The sequence below is a fragment of the Rhinoraja longicauda genome, chromosome 9 (genome assembly GCF_053455715.1).
Source record: "Rhinoraja longicauda isolate Sanriku21f chromosome 9, sRhiLon1.1, whole genome shotgun sequence".
In the NCBI taxonomy this organism is placed as follows: domain Eukaryota; kingdom Metazoa; phylum Chordata; class Chondrichthyes; order Rajiformes; family Arhynchobatidae; genus Rhinoraja; species Rhinoraja longicauda.
The window spans coordinates 38,466,149-38,486,779 of NC_135961.1; the positions used below are offsets into that span (position 1 = coordinate 38,466,149).

Below are 20,631 nucleotides of genomic sequence, written 5' to 3' on the forward strand. Positions count from 1 at the left end.
TGAATATATCTATAGGCTTAAAAGGCCAACCAGCCTATTCCTGCTCCTGATACATTGGTATTTACATTTAAAGCAAGAAAACTTTGGAATGGGAGATTTTTTGCCTTGAACAGGTTTTTGATGGCTTTCTTAGTTAAAAAAGCAGGTTGGCCACATTAGCAAAATACAACATTTTGGTAAAGAGGTTGCAGCAAAAACGAGAAATGGACAATCTCAAGGTTCATTATCAGGTTTCACTGGCTGGTGTGCTCAATTTGGTGGTTAAGACCTTTGACTTCACAAGCAGCTCAGTGGGAGTAGCAAGCCAGTGCTGAATAGAATTCCACATTAACGCGTGTATTTGCTGCTGGAATTTGAAACAGACTTTTTTGTCAGGTTGTCACCAATACCCTTATCAACTTTTATTCTGGAAATTCTGTTAGGACTTGCATCTCAATAAATGTTATGCTTTGTTGCTCTAACTTGTAGATACATTTTAGAATCCCTCAGGAGGAGTGGGGATGGTGGGTCATGGGATCTTTTCAGGATCTCCTTTGACTTGCAGGAGAATAAAGGGAATACCAGGATAGGCAGAGCCATAAGAGGCATAGGTAGATTTGTTGCCTGATGCAATGCAACTCATCTATACTCCTCTGAACCTCCTTTATTGGGATCAGTGTAACATTGCACACTTTTGCAGTGCCTCATTCAGTTCCTGGTTCATCCTGATACCCGCTGTTATGCTTCAATCATCAATAGAAATCAAAGCATATAGCCCAAATATACTGCTTTAAGAAAATAGCTTCATTTCAGCACTTAAACCTCAAGCATGTTCAACTAACAAGCAAATACCCATGACGATTAAAACTGTTAAAACAAACTTTTAAAAAGGTATGCCTTCTTTGTGCAGCAGCCAAATACAAATCTGAAGCGGTTTTTGCTCAGATTTTCTGCATCTGCAAGGTGCTAAAAACATTCAGGTCAGGCAGCATCCATGCAGACAGAAACAAAGTTAACTTTTCAGGTTGAAGTCCCTTCATCAGAACTGGGAAAGTGCAAAACAAATAGGTTAGTTTCAATTGTTGAGGGGATGGGGGAAGGATATCTTCGACAGGATGAAACCAGGACTTCTATGGAGAAAGGCCATAAATGGAGTCATCCAATTGATAGATTGATGAAAGCAGTTAGAGACAGAGAACGTACCTCCGGGCTTATTTTGGAGGGCTGAGCTAGGTTAGCCAAGCTTTTGAAATGCTTGTGACTTTGATTCTCCATCACACTCCAGCTTATGCCTGTGGCCTCTTGCACTTTTATAGCAAAATCCAATGCAAGCTTGAAGTGCAGCATCTCATTTTCTGTCTGAGCAGGTTTGTCTTCTTATTTAATGCTTAGCAATCCGAGCCTCACTATACAAGATAAATTATTTTTGTCCCATCTATTGTGCAATTAAAATGTATTTTCTTTCCTTCCCCATTCTGTTTCAGGGTCTTCAACCCGAGACATTAATAGTTTCCCTTTTCATATTTATGGCGTGAGCTGCTGAGTACTTCTGGCATTTGTGCCGTATCCATTTGGAGGTTACAATAGACAATAGACAATAGGTGCAGGAGTAGGCCATTCAGCCCTTCGAGCCAGCACCGCCATTCAATGCGATCATGGCTGATCACTCTCAATCAGTACCCCGTTCCTGCCTTCTCCCCATACCCCCTCACTCCGCTATCCTTAAGAGCTCTATCCAGCTCTCTCTTGAAAGCATCCAACGAACTGGCCTCCACTGCCTTCTGAGGCAGAGAATTCCACACCTTCACCACTCTCTGACTGAAAAAATTCTTCCTCATCTCCGTTCTAAATGGCCTACCCCTTATTCTTATACTGTGGCCCCTTGTTCTGGACTCCAACATTGGGAACATGTTTCCTGCCTCTAATGTGTCCAATCCCCTAATTATCTTATATGTTTCAATAAGATCCCCCCTCATCCTTCTAAATTCCAGTGTATACAAGCCCAATTGCTCCAGCCTTTCAACATACGACAGTCCCGCCATTCCGGGAATTAACCTAGTGAACCTACGCTGCACGCCCTCCATAGCAAGAATATCCTTCCTCAAATTTGGAGACCAAAACTGCACACAGTACTCCAGGTGCGGTCTCACCAGGGCCCGGTACAACTGTAGAAGGACCTCTTTGCTCCTATACTCAACTCCTCTTGTTACGAAGGCCAACATTCCATTGGCTTTCTTCACTGCCTGCTGTACCTGCATGCTTCCTTTCATTGACTGATGCACTAGGACACCCAGATCTCGTTGAACTCCCCCTCCTCCTAACTTGACACCATTCAGATAATAATCTGCCTTTCTATTCTTACTTCCAAAGTGAATAACCTCACACTTATCTACATTAAACTGCATCTGCCATGTATCCTCCCACTCACACAACCTGTCCAAGTCACCCTGCAGCCTTATTGCATCTTCCTCACAATTCACACTACCCCCCAGCTTAGTATAATCTGCAAATTTGCTAATGGTACTTTTAATCCCTTCGTCTAAGTCATTAATGTATATCGTAAATAGCTGGGGTCCCAGCACCGAACCTTGCGGTACCTGCCATTCCGAAAGGGACCCATTTATCCCCACTCTTTGCTTTCTGTCTGTCAACCAATTTTCTATCCATGTCAGTACCCTACCCCCAATACCATGTGCCCTAATTTTGCCCACTAATCTCCTATGTGGGACCTTGTCGAAGGCTTTCTGAAAGTCGAGGTACACCACATCCACTGACTCTCCCCAATCAATTTTCCTAGTTACATCCTCAAAAAGTTCCAGTAGATTTGTCAAGCATGATTTCCCCTTCGTAAATCCATGCTGACTCGGAATGATCCCGTTACTGCTATCCAAATGCTCAGCAGTTTCGTCTTTTATAATTGACTCCAGCATCTTCCCCACCACTGATGTCAGACTAACTGGTCTATAATTACCCGTTTTCTCTCTCCCTCCTTTCTTTTGCTTTTACCCTTTCACCAAATAATCCAAACTCAGCAAATGTACATTACAAGGAGGAAACTGCATCAGTTTCATGCCTTAATTTTGTTCTACCAAGTTTAATTTTAAAAGATAGTTTTGATTTGGGGCTGTTTTGGTAATTCTTAGTATTTACTACACAGCATGTGATTTGTGCAACATTCAGCATGTCTTAAATTATTAGGATGCCGGAGTCAAGATACTTTGACTCTCTTGATATCCAAACAAATTGAAAATGTTTACGACTTCACCTAACCGAGATACCACTACCTATACTCTTTAGTGTGCAAATTCAGGATTTCAGAAGTCTGAAACACTTAGATGGGCTAAATAGCAAAAAAAGTATATAGTTCAGGTGATCTATACCATTGCTGTGGACCAGTGATTTTCATGTCAACATTAGTGTTTAGTTTAAAAAAAACCACAAACGTGTCCCCAATTAAAAAATAACAGCCATTTTCTATGCTTCATGGCGTGAGAAAACTACAATATGCATATGTTAAGGATAATCATATAGTAGGCTTGCTTGACAAAAGGATAAAAGTTCACACTTACCCCCAAAACACCAAACCTTTCACAGAAGTCCCATCCACAAAGGAAATCAATCTCATAGTTATGGTTGAGAATTACTATGGCATTCTCTGTGCCGTACTTCATGTAATCTTTTCGATTAGTATAAAGGACACATTCAGTGCCTGACCACCATTCCAGCAGCCACACCAATTCTGTAAATGGAGGAAAAACCACACATTACACTGCAAAGGTCTTGTCAAATCTAACAAGATAACTCAAATAGTTTCACCATTCTTTTGGAAAGCAAAGTCATCACTATGGCCAGAGATTTTACTTGCCACCCATTACGTTTAAGTCTGCTAGTATAGGTTCTGCAAACTAAATGAGGAAAATAAATACAAAAAGCCAAAAATCTATTTGGTAGCTGTAAATGTTCTATACAATTTGGGGAATCACAGCTCAAACCCTATGGGATACAGAGTACACAGACGATTTAGCATCAATTAAACAACTCCAGGAAGCTACAAGACAATTAACATGGAAAATGAAATAGTGCCACATTGATCCAGTAATGTATTCTCCTGCTAAAAGAGCAAGAGTTAATGTATGTTTTATTAATTAAGCATACATTAAATAAAGTTCAGCATGCTTAATAAATTAAGCACGAAATATGGAAAACCTTTTACTCCCCAGTGATACAATCAAGCCATGCAAACATAAGGAAAAATATTAGAATTCTAATTGTTATTTTATGCTTTTTACTGATAATGATTTTTTTTCAAGCAGCAAATCGTTTGTGACATGATGCCATCATGTGTGGAGAGGGGAGGGAGCAAGCCTTACTCACAAACCAAGTGAAAAAATAGACCGACTGCTGACAAAACCACGATTCCAAGCTTTGTCAGGTTTTGGAACAGTCAAAAGCCTCAAACTTCTTTCCCCTAGTGTTTGAAAGAATACAAACACTATCACAAGTGAAGGAAACAATTTTAACAAATCTTAAAGTCCAAGTCACTCAACAATAAAAACAATAACATTGCAAATTACCACTGTCTCCATGGAAACCATCACATAGAAATTGGATTATTTTTGGGGGGGGAGGCATGAAGATGAATGGATTGATTTAAAGACAGTATGAAACAGGCTCTACATGCTGACCTTTGATCACCTGTTCATACTCATTCTACATTATCCCACTTTCTCATCCACTCCCTACACACTGGGGACAATTTATAGAGGTTAATTAACCAACAAACCCACACAGCTTTGAGATGTGCGAGGAAACCACAACACCAAGAAGAAACCCATGCGGTCGCAGGGAGATCATGCAAATCCCACGCAAAGTCCAGGATCAAACCCAGGTCTCTGGCACTATGAGGCTCTACTAGCTGCACCACAGCATTACTCAATAATGATGAGGGTGGGACATTAGATATTGGTCATGAGTTCTAGCAGAATTAAGCCATTCGGCCTATCAAGTCTACTCCACCATTCAATCATGGCTGATCTATCCCTCCTAAGCCATTCTCCTGCCTATTCCCCATAACCCATGGCACCCATACTAAACAAGAATCTATCTATCTGTACCTTAAAAATATCCATTAACATGGCATCCAGAGACTTCAGTAGCAATGAATCCCACAGATTCACCATCCTCTGATTTAAGAAATTCCTCTTCATCTCCTTCCTAAAGGAACATTCTTTAATTCTGAGGCTATGTATGTACAGTCTTAAATATTCAACAAGGTCTCTCGTGGTAGGTTGATTTAGAAGATTAAGCTACATGCCATCCACAGAGGCTTGGTAAATTGGATTCAAAATTGGCTTGGACATAGAAAGCAGAAGGTTGTGGTGGAAGTGTGTTACTCTGACTGAAGGTCTGTGCCAGTAATGTTCCACAGTGATCAGTACTGGGACCTCTGTTGTTTGTGATATAACTATATTTTCATCCAAAAAATTGCAAGTGAGCTGTTGCATTTTAGGTGGTCAAATGGAAGAGGAAAATATACAAAACACAGGACTCTTGGGAGTATTGGTGTACAGAGGGATTTTGGGGTGCAAGTCCATAGGTCCCTGAAAGTGACAAAACACGTAGGAAAAAAATGGTAAAGGAGGTGTACAACAAAGTTGGCAAGTCATATTGCAGTGTATAAACGTTTGATTGAGCCACGTATGGAGTATTGCGTGCAGTTCTTATCACCCCATTAGCCCTTCATTATTGTAACTTTTACTGCTCAAACACCATTTTCATAAACTGTTCTCATTTGTGCCATGTTTTTATTTTACTCAACTGCTACTATTATGAGAATTCATACAGAGCAGGAAATAATCCAAATATCCCATATTTTGTAGTCAATAGAGAAACCGTGGCAGTCACAGAAGAAAGTTGCCCACCAAAATGTGGAACTTCCTATTTTGACAGTAGTTGCTATCAAGCATCATTTTAAGAAGAATCTAACAAGCCTCAGCAGTTATGATGACATCAATCTGGTCAAGTGCTTAACCACATGAAAGGAATTCTTAAGAACAGCAAACCACGGTGCACTGCATCAAGAGGGCTGCAAGTAACATTAAGGATTCCTGCCACCCTACTCATCCCTGTTTTTCTTTTTACCTTGTGGGAGAAAATTCAGGAGCTTGGAAGCCCAGACATTCCGATTTGAGAACAGCTCCTTTCCCACGGCTAAAAGACACCTGGCCAAGTACTTTTACTCTTAAAACTACCCAATTTGGTTATTCTATTTTTGTACTTCCATATTTTTCACACCACTTTACACAATCTTGCTGTTTTGCTCTCTTTGTTTATATTTAACATTACGATATGAATACCATTTACTTAAAGCTTTATATGAAAAAGGAATTTCATTGGACTCTGGTGGATAGGACAATTAACTGATCTGCACCCAAAATTTCATGCACTATTTAAAATTCACTTGCACCTCATGAAAAATACAAAAATGTCCAGGTATTTCATAGCTAAATGAGGTTTTAAGTTCAGAAGTCCTTTATTTTTTCACTGTACAACTGCCAGTGTAGGAGAACTGAATAAATTGCAGCGTCTTCAGGATTTCCACAATAAATTATGCCAGTCTGGAAATCACAAGATTGCGGTCAGTTTCATAGTGCAATGGTGGCAGATACTGATAATTTCACTATACTTTAACTAGAAAAGGTCACCAGAGGAGCGGCAGGTCAAGGAGTGAGTGCAGGGATTGGCTGAGAAGGTAATCTCTGTGTTTTTCAGTGTTTTTTTTTATACAGGAACAGGGGATTTAAAAACCAGTCGGGCCAGCCTGCAACACATACCTTCAAGGTCGTCAGAGGAGCGGCAGGTGAAGGAGTGAGTGCGTGGATTGGCTGAGAAGGTAATCTCGGAGTTTTATCAACCAATATAAGCAAGGTTTGCTCTAGTCAAGTCAAGTCAAGTCAATTTTATTTGTATAGCACATTTAAAAACAACCCACGTTGACCAAAGTGCTGTACATCTGATTAGGTTCCAATGGGAAAAAAAAAGAAACATACAGTAGCACGCAAACAGTTCACAGCGCCTCCTCAATGAGCCTCAAACGCTAGGGAGTAGAAATAGGTTTTGAGCCTGGACTTAAAGGAGTCGATGGAGGGGGCAGTTCTGATGGGGAGAGGGATGCTGTTCCACAGTCTAGGAGCTGCAACCGCAAAAGCGCGGTCACCCCTGAGCTTAAGCCTAGACCGCGGGATAGTGAGTAGCCCCAAGTCGGCCGACCTGAGGGACCTGGAGTTAGAGAGGGGGGTTAGAAGATTTTTGATGTAGGGGGGGAGTGTCCATTTAGGGCTTTATATGTGAATAGGAGGAGCTTGAAGTTGATTCTGTACCGTACAGGGAGCCAGTGGAGAGAGGCCAGAATTGGGGTGATGTGGTCCCTTTTACGGGTACCCGTCAGGAGTCTCGCTGCGGCGTTTTGGACCAGTTGCAGGCGGGACAGGGAAGATTGGCTGATCCCAGTGTATAGGGAGTTGCAGTAGTCTAGGCGGGAGGAAATGAAAGCGTGAATGATTTTTTCTGTGTCGTCGAATTGGAGGAAAGGTTTGATTTTAGCTATGGTTCGAAGTTGGAAGAAGCTGGCTTTTACCACAGTGTTGACTTGCTTATCAAATTTTAATGCAGAGTCAAATATCATGCTGAGGTTTTTGACATGCGGTTTGACTAGGCAGGATAGACTTCCAAGACTGCCTGTTATCAATTTGATGGAGTCGGGAGGGCCGAATAGGATGACCTCAGACTTGCTCTCATTTAATTGGAGGAAGTTCTGTGCCATCCAACATTTTATGTCCTCAAGGCAGTGTAAGAGGCTGTTTAAATTTGACTGGTTGTTGGGTTTCAGGGGGAGGTAAAGCTGAGTGTCATCGGCATAGCAGTGGAAAGAAATGCCGTGCCCTTGAATGATTTGGCCAAGGGGGAGCATGTATAGAGAGAAGAGAATGGGGCCTAGGATGGAGCCTTGTGGAACTCTGCAGGAGAGGCTAGCTGGAGCAGAGGAATAACTGCCTATGTTGATGGCAAAACTCCTATCTTTGAGGTACGAAGCGAACCAGCTCAGGGCAGTGCCATCAATGCCAACCGCGTACCGGAGACAGTCAATAAGGATGGTGTGGTCCACTGTATCGAACGCTGCGCTGAGATCGAGAAGGAGCAGGATTGCAGTCGCCGGTGTCGATGGCGAGAAGCAGGTCGTTGTGTACCTTCAACAAGGCAGACTCTGTGCTGTGGTGGGCTCTGAAACCTGACTGGAAACTTTCCAGGATGGTGTTTTGGTGCAGGTAGGGCACTAATTGGTTTAGAATTGCCTTTTCAAGGACTTTTGACAGGAATGGCAGTTTGGAAATGGGTCTGTAGTTGCTAGGCAAGGTGGGGTCTAGGTTAGGTTTTTTCAGTAGGGGCTGGACCACCGCGTGCTTGAAACTGGTTGGAACAGTGCCAGTGGCCAGAGAACTGTTGATAATAGAGAGGATGCTGGGACCGGCTATTGCAATGACATTCTTCAGAAGGGCAGTGGGGGCAGGATCAAGGGGGCAGGTTGCAGGTTTCATAGCGGAGACAAGCTTTGCAAGGGAGGATAGAGTGACGGGTTGGAAGCAGTCCAATTTAGATGAACAGACTAGTGAGACAGCTAGGTCACGGGTGGGAGGGGAAATGTTCATTCTAATGTTCTCAACTTTGTTGGTGAAAAATGTAGCGAATTCTTCGCACTTAGCAGGGGACCCAACTAAGCTGGTACTGGGGGCGGGACATATGACAGAGGTAATTGTTCTAAATAGGACCTTGGAGTTATGAGAGTTTTTGGAAATAAGGTCAGAGAAGTATTGTGCTCTAGCAGACTTTACTGCTTCCTGGTATTTGAGAAGATTGTTTCTCAGAATTTCGAAGGAAATTTGAAGCTTGTCACATTTCCACCTCCTTTCTGATTTTCTGCACTCCCTTCTTAGGGCTTTGGTGGAGTCATTGAGCCACGGCCGAACTTTGGGCTTAGGCTTTTTCATTTTAAGGGGAGCGATAGAATCCAGGATGGAAGAGCAAGTGATATTAAATAAAGAGGCGAGATCCTCAGTGCTGAGATGGGGGGTAGATGTTGGGGGCAGCTGTGAGAGCCTCGGAGAATTTACTGGCAGTCAATGAATTAATGTCGCGGGAGTAGTGAACAGGGAGATGAGATTTTGCAGGAGATAAAGGCAGAGATGCGTCAAAAATGATAGCGCTGTGGTCCGATAGACAGGCTTCAGTAGTTTCAATGTTGTTGATTGGGAATCCGGACGATAACACTAGGTCGAGAGTATGGCCTAACTTGTGAGTGGGTCCCGTGGTGTGAAGAGTCAGATTGAAGGACTCAACCAGGTGCATAAATTCACTCACAAGAGGCTTAGTGGGACAGCAAACATGAATATTAAAGTCACCAAGAATCATGATCCGGTCAAATTTGGGCAAAATGCTAGAAATCAAATCAGCAAATTGGGTGATGAAGTCCTTATGCATTTTTGGTGGGCGATACACAAGAACAATTAAGAGGGGATAGGCTAGGCCTACTTTAATTAGTTGCACCTTGAAACTGGAGAAATGATCAGCGTTCAGGAGGCGGCAGTTGAAATGTTTCTTAAACACAGTGGCTAAGCCCCCACCGCGTCCGGAGAGCCTAGGCGAGGTGAAGAAGTTACAGTTATCAGGACAGAGTTCCACGAGTGGAGCAAGCTCACCAGGGTTAAGCCAGGATTCTGTGAGCAGTAAGAAGTCCAATCCACGGGTGATGAAGAAGTCGTTGAGGATGAAGGTCTTGTTCTGTAGGGATCTTGCGTTGATCAGGGCCACTTTAGCAGGGACAGCAGGGACAGCAGGTGAGCTTCGGTCTGGTAGCGGCTCCCACGCCAGCGGGCGGAGGTTCAGGGAGACCACGCCGCTGCGCTTCACAGATGGCCTTGCTGGAAGCCCACGGGCCGGCAGTCCAGGGACCGGGATGATCGGTCGAAGAGCGGCATACCTGAGCTCGAGGGAGCGCCGGTGGATGGAGCTGTAAGGTCGACCAGGTCCGACTTCGCAGCGCTGGGCGAGGTAGGCTGCTGTTGGATGAGCGCGGGCGAGGTTTTTTAAATTTTCGAATGTTCCCGCGCGTTTACCCCGCCTCCTAGCGCGGTGCGTGCGGCGGTGGATGTAAGGCAGGGTCCGCACATCTACCGGGAGTTGATCGAGGAGTGATCGCTGGAAGAAACTTTGTCCGGGACCTGGACTGAAGAAGTCGACGACGGAGGGTCGGATCAACAGGAGGGTTCGGCGGTCGTAAACCAAAGTGGCTCGAAGAACACTACGATCTCCAGGTGAGCGACGACAGGCAGCCAAACACAACGGCGCGGCCATCTTAATACATCTTAATGCTCTAGGGGAGCAGCCTGTCGAGGAGCGGCCTTGTCAAGGGAAGTGCCTTGGTGAGTAAAGTGCGAGTCTTTGGCGAGGAGGCTGAGGGAGGAGACTACGCCAAAGGTTGGAGAGGGTGAAATGCTGTAAATAAATGACTGGTAAGCTGATTCAGTGTGATGTTTGCAGGATGTAGGAGGTCAGGGACACCACTGGTGCCTCTGGCTGCTACAACTGTGCAAAGTGTGTCCAAGTTCAGCTCCTGAAGGATCGTGTTGGGACACTGGATAGGCAACTGGATGACAAATGGGATAGACAATACAATACAATATATCTTTATTGTCATTGTACCCAGGGGTACAACGAGATTGGGAATGCGCCTCCCATACGATGCAATAATTTAAGTAATTAACAGCAACCCAACGAAACTAAACAATTGTAACAGTTTTTAGACAGTGTAAAGTGCAAGTTGATCTATGCGTTGTGGCCATCCGGCTCAGCAGGACCGGTTCATAGCAGCTATGGCCCTGGGGATGAAGCTGTTCCTGAGTCTGGAGGTGCGGGCGTAGAAGGCCTTGTATCGTCTGCCCGATGGAAGGAGTTCGAACAGACTGTTGCAGGGGTGTGAAGAGTCTTTGTGGATGCTGGTGGCTTTTCTGAGGCATCGTGTGTTGTAGATGCCCTCCAAGTCTGGTAGCTGTGTTCTGATGGCCCTCTGAGCTCTATGGACTACCCGCTGTAGAGCTTTCCTTTCTGCCTCCGTGCAGCTGAGGTACCACACAGGGATGCCATGCGTTAGGATGCTCTCTATGGTGCAGCGGTAGAAGGTCGTCAGCAGCTGTTGGGGTAGACCAGACTTTTTCAGTGTTCTTAAGTAGAACAGTCTTTGTTGTGCCTTCTTGACCAGCGCAGCAGTTAGGTCCTCCGAAATGCGAGTGCCCAGAAACTTGAAGCTGGACACTCTCTCCACACTGTCCCCGTTGATAGAGATCGGGGCATATTCCCCGTTATGTGACCTACGGAAGTTGATGATCAGCTCCTTGGTCTTGGTGGTATTTAGGGACAGGTTGTTATCCGAGCACCAGTCCGCCAGGTTCTGCACCTCCGCTCTATAGTTTGTTTCATCCCCGTTGGTGATAAGCCCGATCACCGTTGTGTCGTCTGCAAACTTGACAATGGTGTTGGTGTCGAATGCAGGAACACAGTCATGTGTGAAGAGGGAGTAGAGCATGGGGCTCAGAACACAGCCCTGTGGTGTGCCGGTACTCAGGGTGATAGTGGAGGACAGGTGCGGGCCCATTCTCACTGCCTGCGGTCGTTCCAGCAGGAAGTCCAGGATCCAGTCACATAATGACGAGCTGAGGCCTAGCTGGTGGAGTTTGGTGATGAGCTTGGTGGGGATGACCGTGTTGAAGGCGGAGCTATAGTCTATGAATAGCATCCTCACGTACGTGCCCTGTCTCTCTAGGTGAGTCAGGACAGTGTGAAGAGCCAGAGAGATGGCGTCCTCTGTGGATCTATTTGCCCTGTATGCAAATTGATGTGGGTCCAGTGAGTCAGGGATGCTGGATTTGATGTGTGAGAGGACCAGCCTCTCAAAGCACTTCATGACTATCGGCGTTAGGGCAACCGGGCGGTAGTCGTTCAGGTTGGAGATCTTTGCTTTTTTCGGCACCGGAACTATGATAGCCGACTTCAGGCACTTGGGGACCGTAGCTAGAGATAATGACAGGTTAAAGATCCTGGTGAATACCTCAGCCAGCTGTTCAACACAGTCCTTCAGTACCCTTCCTTGAACTCCATCCGGTCCTGCAGCCTTGCGTGGGTTGACCCTTTGCAGAGCGCGTTGTACCTCCTGTGTGTTCAGTTGCAAGACCTGTCCCACCGCCTCGGCTGGGGTTCTTTCACTCAAGGTGGTTTTGCCAGTTTCAAAGCGGGCAAAGAAGGTGTTAAGCTCGTTGGTCAGTGCCATATCGCTGTGGGGGCAGGCAGGGCTGCTCTTGTAGCCAGTGATGTCCCTGACACCCTGCCACATGCTTCTGGTGTCCGTGGTGTTGAAGTGGTCTTCCACCCGTTGCCTGTGGGTGTCTTTGGCCCTTTTAATACCTTTGTTCAGGTTTGACCTGGCAACACTGAATGCTGAAGTGTCACCAGATTTAAAGGCATTGTTGCGTGCCCTCAGCAGGTTCTGTACCTCCTTGTTCATCCAGGGTTTCCGGTTTGGATGGAGTTAAAGGGGAAGAGCGTATAGGAAAAGTTAAGACCCCAGAATTAACGGGACAGAAAGCTCACGAAGGGATAGGATAGTATGGCCAAGTGAAATAGGAATCAATGTGAAAGGTGAGGCGAATAATGGATTTAAATATGAATAGATTTATATATGAATGCGCGAAGTACAAGAAGTAAAGTGGATGAGCTTGAGGCTCAGTTAGAGATTGGTTGGTATGACATTGTGGGGATTACAGAGACATGGCTGCAGGAGGATCGGGACTGGGAACTGAATATTCAGGGTTATACGTCCTATAGAAAGGACAGGCAGGTGGCAGAGGAGGTGGGGTAGCTCTGTTGGTGAGAGAGGAAATTTAGTCCCTTGCGAGGGGTGACATAGGAACTGACGATGTAGAGTCGCTGTGGATAGAATTGAAGAATTGTAAAGGTAAGAAGACACTAATGGGAGTTATCGACAGGCCCCCAAATAGTAGCCTGGATATACTGTAGGGTGTAAGTTGCAGTAGGAGTTAAAATTGGCATGTAACAAAGGTAATACCACTGTGGTTATGGGAGATTTCAATATGCAGGTAGACTGGAAAAATCAGGTTGGTTCTGGACCCCAAGGAGTTTGTAGAGTGCCTCTGAGATGGATTCTTAGAGCAGCTTGTACTGGAGCCTACCAGAGAGAAGGCAATTCTGGATGTATTGTTGTCCAATGAACTAGATTTAATAAGGGAACTCAAGGTAAAGGAACCGCTAGGAGGTAGTGACCATAATATGATTAGTTTTAATCTGCAATTGGAGAGGGAGAAGGTTAAATCAGAAGTGTAAATGTTACAGTTGAACAAAGGGAACTATGAAGGTATGAGAGAGGAGCTGGCCAAGGTTGACTGGAAAAGAATCCTAGCAGGAATTATGGTGGAACAGCAATGGCAGGAATTTCTGGGCATAATCCAGAAGATGCAGGATCATTTCATTCCAAGGAGGAAGAAAGATTATAAGGGGAGCAAGAGGTCACCGTGGCTGACAAGGGAAGTTAGGGATGGAATAAAACTAAACGAAAAGATGTAAAAACATAGCAAAGAGTAGCGGGAAGCCAGAGGATTGGGAAACTTTCAAAGGACACCAGAAGGTGACAAAAAGGGCAATACCGGCTGAAAAGATGAAGTATGAGAGTAAGTTGGCCAAGAATATAAAGAAGGATAGTAAAAGCTTCTTTAGGTATGTTAAGAGAAGAAGCTTATTAAAAACAAATATGGATCCCTTGAAGGCAGAAACAGGTGAAATTATTATGGGTAACAAGGAAATGGCAGAAGAGTTGAACAGGTACTTTGGCTCTGTCTTCACTAAGGAAGACATAAACAATCTCCCAGATGTATTCGGGGACAGAGGATCTAGGAAGACAGAGGAACTGAAAGAAATTTGCATTAGGCGAGAAATAGTATTGGGTAGACTGATGGGACTGAAGGCTGATAAATCCCCAGGGCCTGATGGTCTGCATCCCAGGGTACTCAAGGAGCTGGCTCTAGAAATCGTGGACACATTGGTGATCATTTTCCAATGTTCTACAGATTTAGGATCAGTTTCTGTGGATTGGAGGGTAGCTAATGTTATCCCACTTTTCAAGAAAGGAGCGAGAGAGAAAACGGGGAATTATAGACCAGTTAGCCTGACATCGGTGGTGGGGAAGATGCTGGAGTCAATTATTAAAGAGGTAACAGCACATTTGGATAGCAGCAAAGGGATTGGTCGAAGTCAGCATGGATTTATGAAGGGGAAATCCTGCTTGACTAATCTTCTGGAATTTTTTGAGCATGTGACAAGTAAAATGGATGAGTGAGAGCCAGTGGATGTAGTGTATCTAGACTTTCAGAAAGCCTTTGTTTATGTCCCACACAGGAGATTGGTGGGCAAAATTAGAGCACATGGTCTTGGGGGTAGGGCATTGATATGGATAGAGAATTGGTTGGCAGAAGGAAGCAAAGAGTAGGAATAAACAGGTCCTTTTCAGAATGGCAGGTAGTGGCGAGCGGAGTGCCGCAAGGCTCGGTGCTGGGGCCGCAACTATTTACAATATATATTGATTTGGATGATAGAATTAGAAGTAACACTAGCAAGTTTACAGATGACACAAAGCTGCGTGGCAGTGTGAACTGCGAAGAAGATGTTAGGAGGTTGCAGGGTGACTTGGACAGGTTGAGTGAGTGGGCAGATGCATGGCAGATGAAGTATAATGTAGATAAATGTGTTATCCACTTTGGCGGCAAAAACAAGGAGGCAGATTATTATCTCAATGGTGTCAGATTAGGTAAAGGGGAAGTGCAACGAGACCGGGGTATCCTTGTACAGCAGTCACTGAAAGTAAACGTGCAGGTACAGTAGGCAGTGAAGAAAGCTAATGGATGTTGGCCTTCATAACGAGAGGATTTGAGTATAGGAGTAAAGAGGTTCTTCTGCAGTTGTATAGGGCCCTGGTGAGACCACATCTGGAATATTGTGTGCAGTTTTGGTCTCCTAATTTGAGGAAGGACGTCCTTGCTATTGAGGCAGTGCAGCATAGGTTCATGAGGTTAATCCCCAGGATGGCGGGACTGATTGGAAAGATTGGAAAGACTGGGCTTGTATTCACTGGAATTTAGAAGGATGAGAGGGGATCATAGAAACGTCTAAAATTATAAAAGGATTGGACAAGCTGGATGCAGGAAAAATGTTCCCAATGTTGGGGGAATCCAGAGCCAGGGGCCACAGTCTAAGAATAAATGGGAGGCCATTTAAAACTGAGGCGAGGAAAAACCTTTTCACCCAGAGAGTTGTGAATTTGTGGAACTCTCTGCACACAATGAATGGCGATGCTGGCTCGAAGGGCTAAATGGCCCCTTCCTGCACCTATTTTCTATGTTTCTAAAATCTAGATTAGTCTTCACTCTGTAATCTGCATTTTATTAGGGCCATCCTCTGCACAAGGTGTAGACTACCTGTTAGTAGCTGCAAAGGTAACCAGGATGACAAATCTTTTATGTACCAGGTTCCAGCCTGGCTGGAGGAAATAATTGCAACATTGTTATTATTGTACAAGAGAGGTCACTGAAAAATATATTCCAAGACAGCCAATTACATTTAATTCACTCCAGTAACACAACCAAGAGGTTCCACTCCCTCTAAACTCAATTGGTATGTGACCAATAACCACATATGCCAGTCAATGCCTAGTATTTGGGAACAATTTTTTTTCCAACCCTACCACAAAAAAAGGCTATAAACATCAAGGGGTTTGGGGCACGACCCCAGGATACAACCTGCATTCATATGGTCAACCTGCACAGTGCCCACTCACTTAATAATTCTAACACATAGATGTTCTGTAAAAAAAACAACTGGTATACTTAGTAGATATAGTCTTAAGATTAATGTCTTAAGGTTACTGTATCTTGCATAACTTCCTACTTCATGAGCTCAACTCTTGGTACCACCAATGAAGAGTTGTAGAGCATCAACAGGTTGGCGTGAAAGTGGGTAAGGGAGCAGACAACCTCAACGGCCCATTTCTGGCTGAGACAGCCAACTCATCATATTGTGCTGGTACTAAGCAGAAGCACAATTCCCTGTTCACTGCTATTCTCACAGACCTTTCCACATTTGATGACTAGTTCGGCTCATTTGTTCACACTACTTAAAACGAAATATTCCAATACAGTTACAAATCAAAGCATACTATTTAAAATCATCCATAAACATTTGCCTTGAGTCTAATTTTTGTTTCCCTTTTCCAGTCCCAGTGCTCCTCAACAGTGCCACCCAATTGGTTGCAGCATGACTAGTGAAAGATTGTCAATTGTCTTGGAGGGTGGCCATGAGCATCTAAGGGCCTAGAAAATAGACTGCATATTGTTGACATGAGTGACAACAATCACCAGTGGCAACAGTTGAGACACTGGTAATATGGCAGTCAGTGGTGGGCTGATAAAAGTTCTCATCTTCAATGAAAATTATAGATTGGTGCCAGAGAATAGCTCAGCAATCCTACTTATCTACTGCAGAAGTATTTAGCTTCTTGTACTATTGGAAGCACTTTTGAGTCTGGTATTCAAAGTCTTGGTGGCTGGAGAATAAGCTCACTCACACAAGAACAGGTTGATCCAACAAAGCTGGTATTTGGCTTCTGGAAGCAGAGATGTTATCCACTGCATGCCCATTTTGCTGGAGATCGCAATTATGCTTCCATTAATAGTCATCTCTAATCTGGAAAGGATGAACAACAAATTCTACACAAGCCTTTGTGCAAGGTTTAGAATTAGTTTTAAATTCTAGTTTTAGATTCACCCCCCATCCTAATCACCATGTTCGTTGACATGGCATTCACGATGCAACGCATACCCAGGCTTCTGCATTCTGTCCTGCTGGTCATTGTGTGTCATCTAAAACAATCCACATTTGATTATGACCACACCCTCAGGAAACTGGTACTTGTGCTCTCTTGTTCCTTGATATGGCTGTTGGCCACTCATACCAAAATGTTTCACCACTTGTAAATCGTTTCTCAGTTAATGTTTAATTGCACCAAGTATTGGCATCTGAACTCTTGGCTAGCCATATTAAATCAATTGACTGCATGACTTCAATCTTCAGCCATCTGGCCAGATTGATGCAATTAATTATATCAACAGAAAGTGACACATTGTTAAGATTCCGCTGCCAAGAGGAAATAGATTAGTGGGGAGGATACTCTGACGACTTACACATTTTGATTTAGTGGTGCCTCAGGTTTCGGCACTGGGCCCATTGCTGTTTTTCATCTATATCAATGATTTGGATGAAAACGCACAAGGTCTGATTAGCAAGTTTGCAGATGACACAAACGTGGCTGGTATTGCAGATAGTGAAGATGGTCGTCAACAATTGCAGCAGGATCTTGATCGGTTCGCAGGGGGGCAGAGGAATGGTCGATGGAATTTCATACAAAGAAACATAAGGTGTTACATTTTGAGGTCTAACTTGGGCAGGACCTACACAGTGAATGGGAAGGCTCTGGGGAGTGCTGTAGCGCAGAGGGATCTAGCAGTGCAGGTATATCATTCATTGAAAGTGATTTCACAGGTAGATAGAGTGGTCAAAAAGGCTTTCGGCACATTGGCCTTCATCAGTCAGAGTACAGTATAAAAGTTGAGAGGTCATGTTGCTACTATACAAGACGTTGGTGAGGCCACATTTAGAGTATTGGGTGCAGTTTTGGGCACAATGTTAAAGGAAAGATGTTGTCAAGCTGGAAAGGATGTGGATAAGATTTACGAGGATGTTGCCAGAACTCGAGGGCCTAAGCTATAGGGAGTGGTTGAGTAGCCCAAGACTCTATTTCTTGGAGCACGAGGCTGACAGGTGATCTTATAGAGGTGTACAAAATCATGGGAGGAATAGATCAGGTAAACAAAATCGCTTGCCCAGAGTAGGGGAAATCAAGAACCAGATGACAGGTTTAAGGTGAGGGGAGAGAGATTTAATGGGAACCCGAGGGGTAACTTACTTTTTTTTTTTACACACATAGGGCGGTGGGTGTATAGAATGAGCTGCCAGAGGTGGTAGTTGATGCAGGTGCTATCCAAACATTTATGAAACATTTGGACAGGTACATGGATAGGGTAGTTTAGAGGGATATGGGTCAAATACAGGCAGGTGGGACTAGTGTGGAGGGAACATGTTGGTCAGTGTGGACAAGTGGGACCGAAGGGCCTGTTTTCACATTGCATAACTATGAGAATAGATTATGAGAGGAGAAATTGTGAGGGGAAAAGGAAAGGTGCCACTGCTGTCCATGGTCTGAGTGACCTCCTTGTCCTAATTATAGTGAGCTGAGTCTCTTATGGGGAGATACAGTAACTTAACCATACCAGTCCCTCAGTTATGCAATTTGCAATTATGCACAACAAGTCATGTCTTAAATGACTGAAAAAGTTGCATTCTATTACACGGAGTAAGGATTCCAGCAGTTTTAAGCATGAAAGCACTCAGTGGAACATTTTATTGCCAAGTCTAACAAAAAAATCACTGGCAAGTAAATGATTATTGAATAGTTTTGTATCTTGCATTGAAGTTGGTGATATCAGACAGGTGAAACTTCATTCACCTACTGTGATCACACAAAGTCATGACATTTTGTGAAATTATATCCGTCCAAGGGCTTGCCTTCTGCCTAAGACCAACGGTTTTCTTTTCCCACTGCTTTCACAAGGTATCTTTTGGAAGCCTCATAGGACACATAAGCCTCATTAGTTACACGTTTGCAGTATCCCCAAAAAAGTATGACCCACATACTCCATTGCAAAATCGTCAATGTTTTCCAACTTCAATTGTAGAAAGCCAACCAGTTATTTGTCTCCAACAGCCAAACTGCAGCTCCCTGCAAGATGCCCAATAACATCCATGGTTAGCATTTAGTGGTGTAATTCACACCCCATAGAGGTAATAGTGTCAAAAGGCTCAAATTATAATCTACAAATTCCATCTGGCTACAAGAACGATGCTGGGTTAGTGCAATGCTGAATTGGACACAGAAGCTGGCCCTCATGTTCCCTTTAAATCTTTCCCCTTAAATCTATGCTCTGTTTACACTAACCTCTTCTGCAGAGGAACTATTTATTTTATTGGGGTGTATAAAAATTGTGAGGAATATAGACAGGGTCACCTCTAAATCACCTTCATTCCAATGGAAAATGCCCCAGCCCATCCAGTCTTTCCTTGTATCTCAGCCCTTCAGTTTCACTAACATTCTTGCAAATGTTTCTTAATGACATCCTTCCTAGAGCTACATGACCAAAACTGCACACAATACTCCAAGTGTGGTCTCAACATCTTGTACAGTTGTAACATGACATCCCAGCTTACACTCAGTGGCCCAACTGATGAAATCAAGCATTATAGATGCCTTTGTTATCATCCCGTCTACCAATGTGGCCACTTTCAGGGAATTCTACCCGTTCTACAACACTCACCAGGGCTCTACCATTTTCTGTGCAAGCTCTGATTTGCTTTAACTTACCTAAATGCAACTGGTACTTGCTCTAATAGTCCAGGTATCAGGCATATGAGGAGGGGGGAGGGGGCGAGGCCACTGTTGCCCAATAGATTCCAGGTTTTGTGGCACGAAAAGGCCTGTATTAAAGGAACTTGTTAATAGTCTTTTGGGAAGTATTTTACCAATCATCTCAGGAATTCAGAATATGTTTTTATGTTGCCTTGAGGAACGTTACAAAGTTATTTTATGGACTTACTATTTGATTCAAGTTATGTGTGCATGGCATTTCAAGCAATAACAATAACAATTTTGTCAGTGCATTTAGTCCCAGTCTAGGGCACAATGCCTTCTTGTTGCAAATCCTAACTGAAAAAAAACAATAAATTCCTTAAAGAATGAAGTGCAGAATTCCTTCCCAATTTTGAAATTTTCACAAAAAAACTTCTTAATCAAGACCAGTCACATTCCCACCACAATTACGTAAATGTTTCCTTTACTGTAATAAAATGCAAAATTACAAATGTAGCCCCATATATTAGGAAGTCCTTTAAATGGAAAAACTGCATTTCAAAGATAGGCCGATAAATTGTAAAAGAGATAAAGCCGATCCATGCAATTGAACTTTACGATGTTGCCTGGATTAAAGGGTCTTAACTATAAGGAGAGACAACATTGGACTGTTTTCTGTGGAGGAAGCTGAGGGGAGACCTTTTAGAAGTATGTAAAATTATGAGAGGCATTCATAGGGTAGACAATCAGAGTCTTTTCCCAGGATGGAAGTGTCAAATACAAGAGGGTTTTGCAACAAAGGTAAAGGCTGAAAATTTAAAAGGAGAAGTGTGGGGCCATTTTTTAAATATAAAAACAAAGGGTGCTAGGTGCCTGGAACACACTGCCAGGGGTGATCGTGGAGAAGGCAGATACAACAGTGTTGTTTAAGAGGCTTTTAGAACAAATGAACATGCAGGGAATGGAGGGATATGGATTATGCGCAGGCAAAAGAGATTAATTTAATTTGGCATCATGTTCGG

The 20,631-nt window shown here is 43.8% G+C and overlaps 1 protein-coding gene across 4 annotated transcripts in view; it reads right to left on the reverse strand.

Annotated features, from left to right (window-relative positions):
- agpat4 (1-acylglycerol-3-phosphate O-acyltransferase 4 (lysophosphatidic acid acyltransferase, delta)) overlaps positions 1-20,631 on the reverse strand; it is a 108,778-nt gene that overhangs the window by 45,031 nt on the left and 43,116 nt on the right. For 3 of the 4 annotated variants that reach the window (XM_078405207.1, XM_078405208.1, XM_078405209.1), the window contains exon 3: positions 3,549-3,718. In XM_078405207.1, the coding sequence (XP_078261333.1) occupies positions 3,549-3,718 (170 nt within the window). Of the gene's footprint in view, positions 1-3,548; positions 3,719-4,353; positions 4,414-20,631 lie in introns of those variants that run through there. The other variant, XM_078405210.1, reaches the window with a different exon arrangement.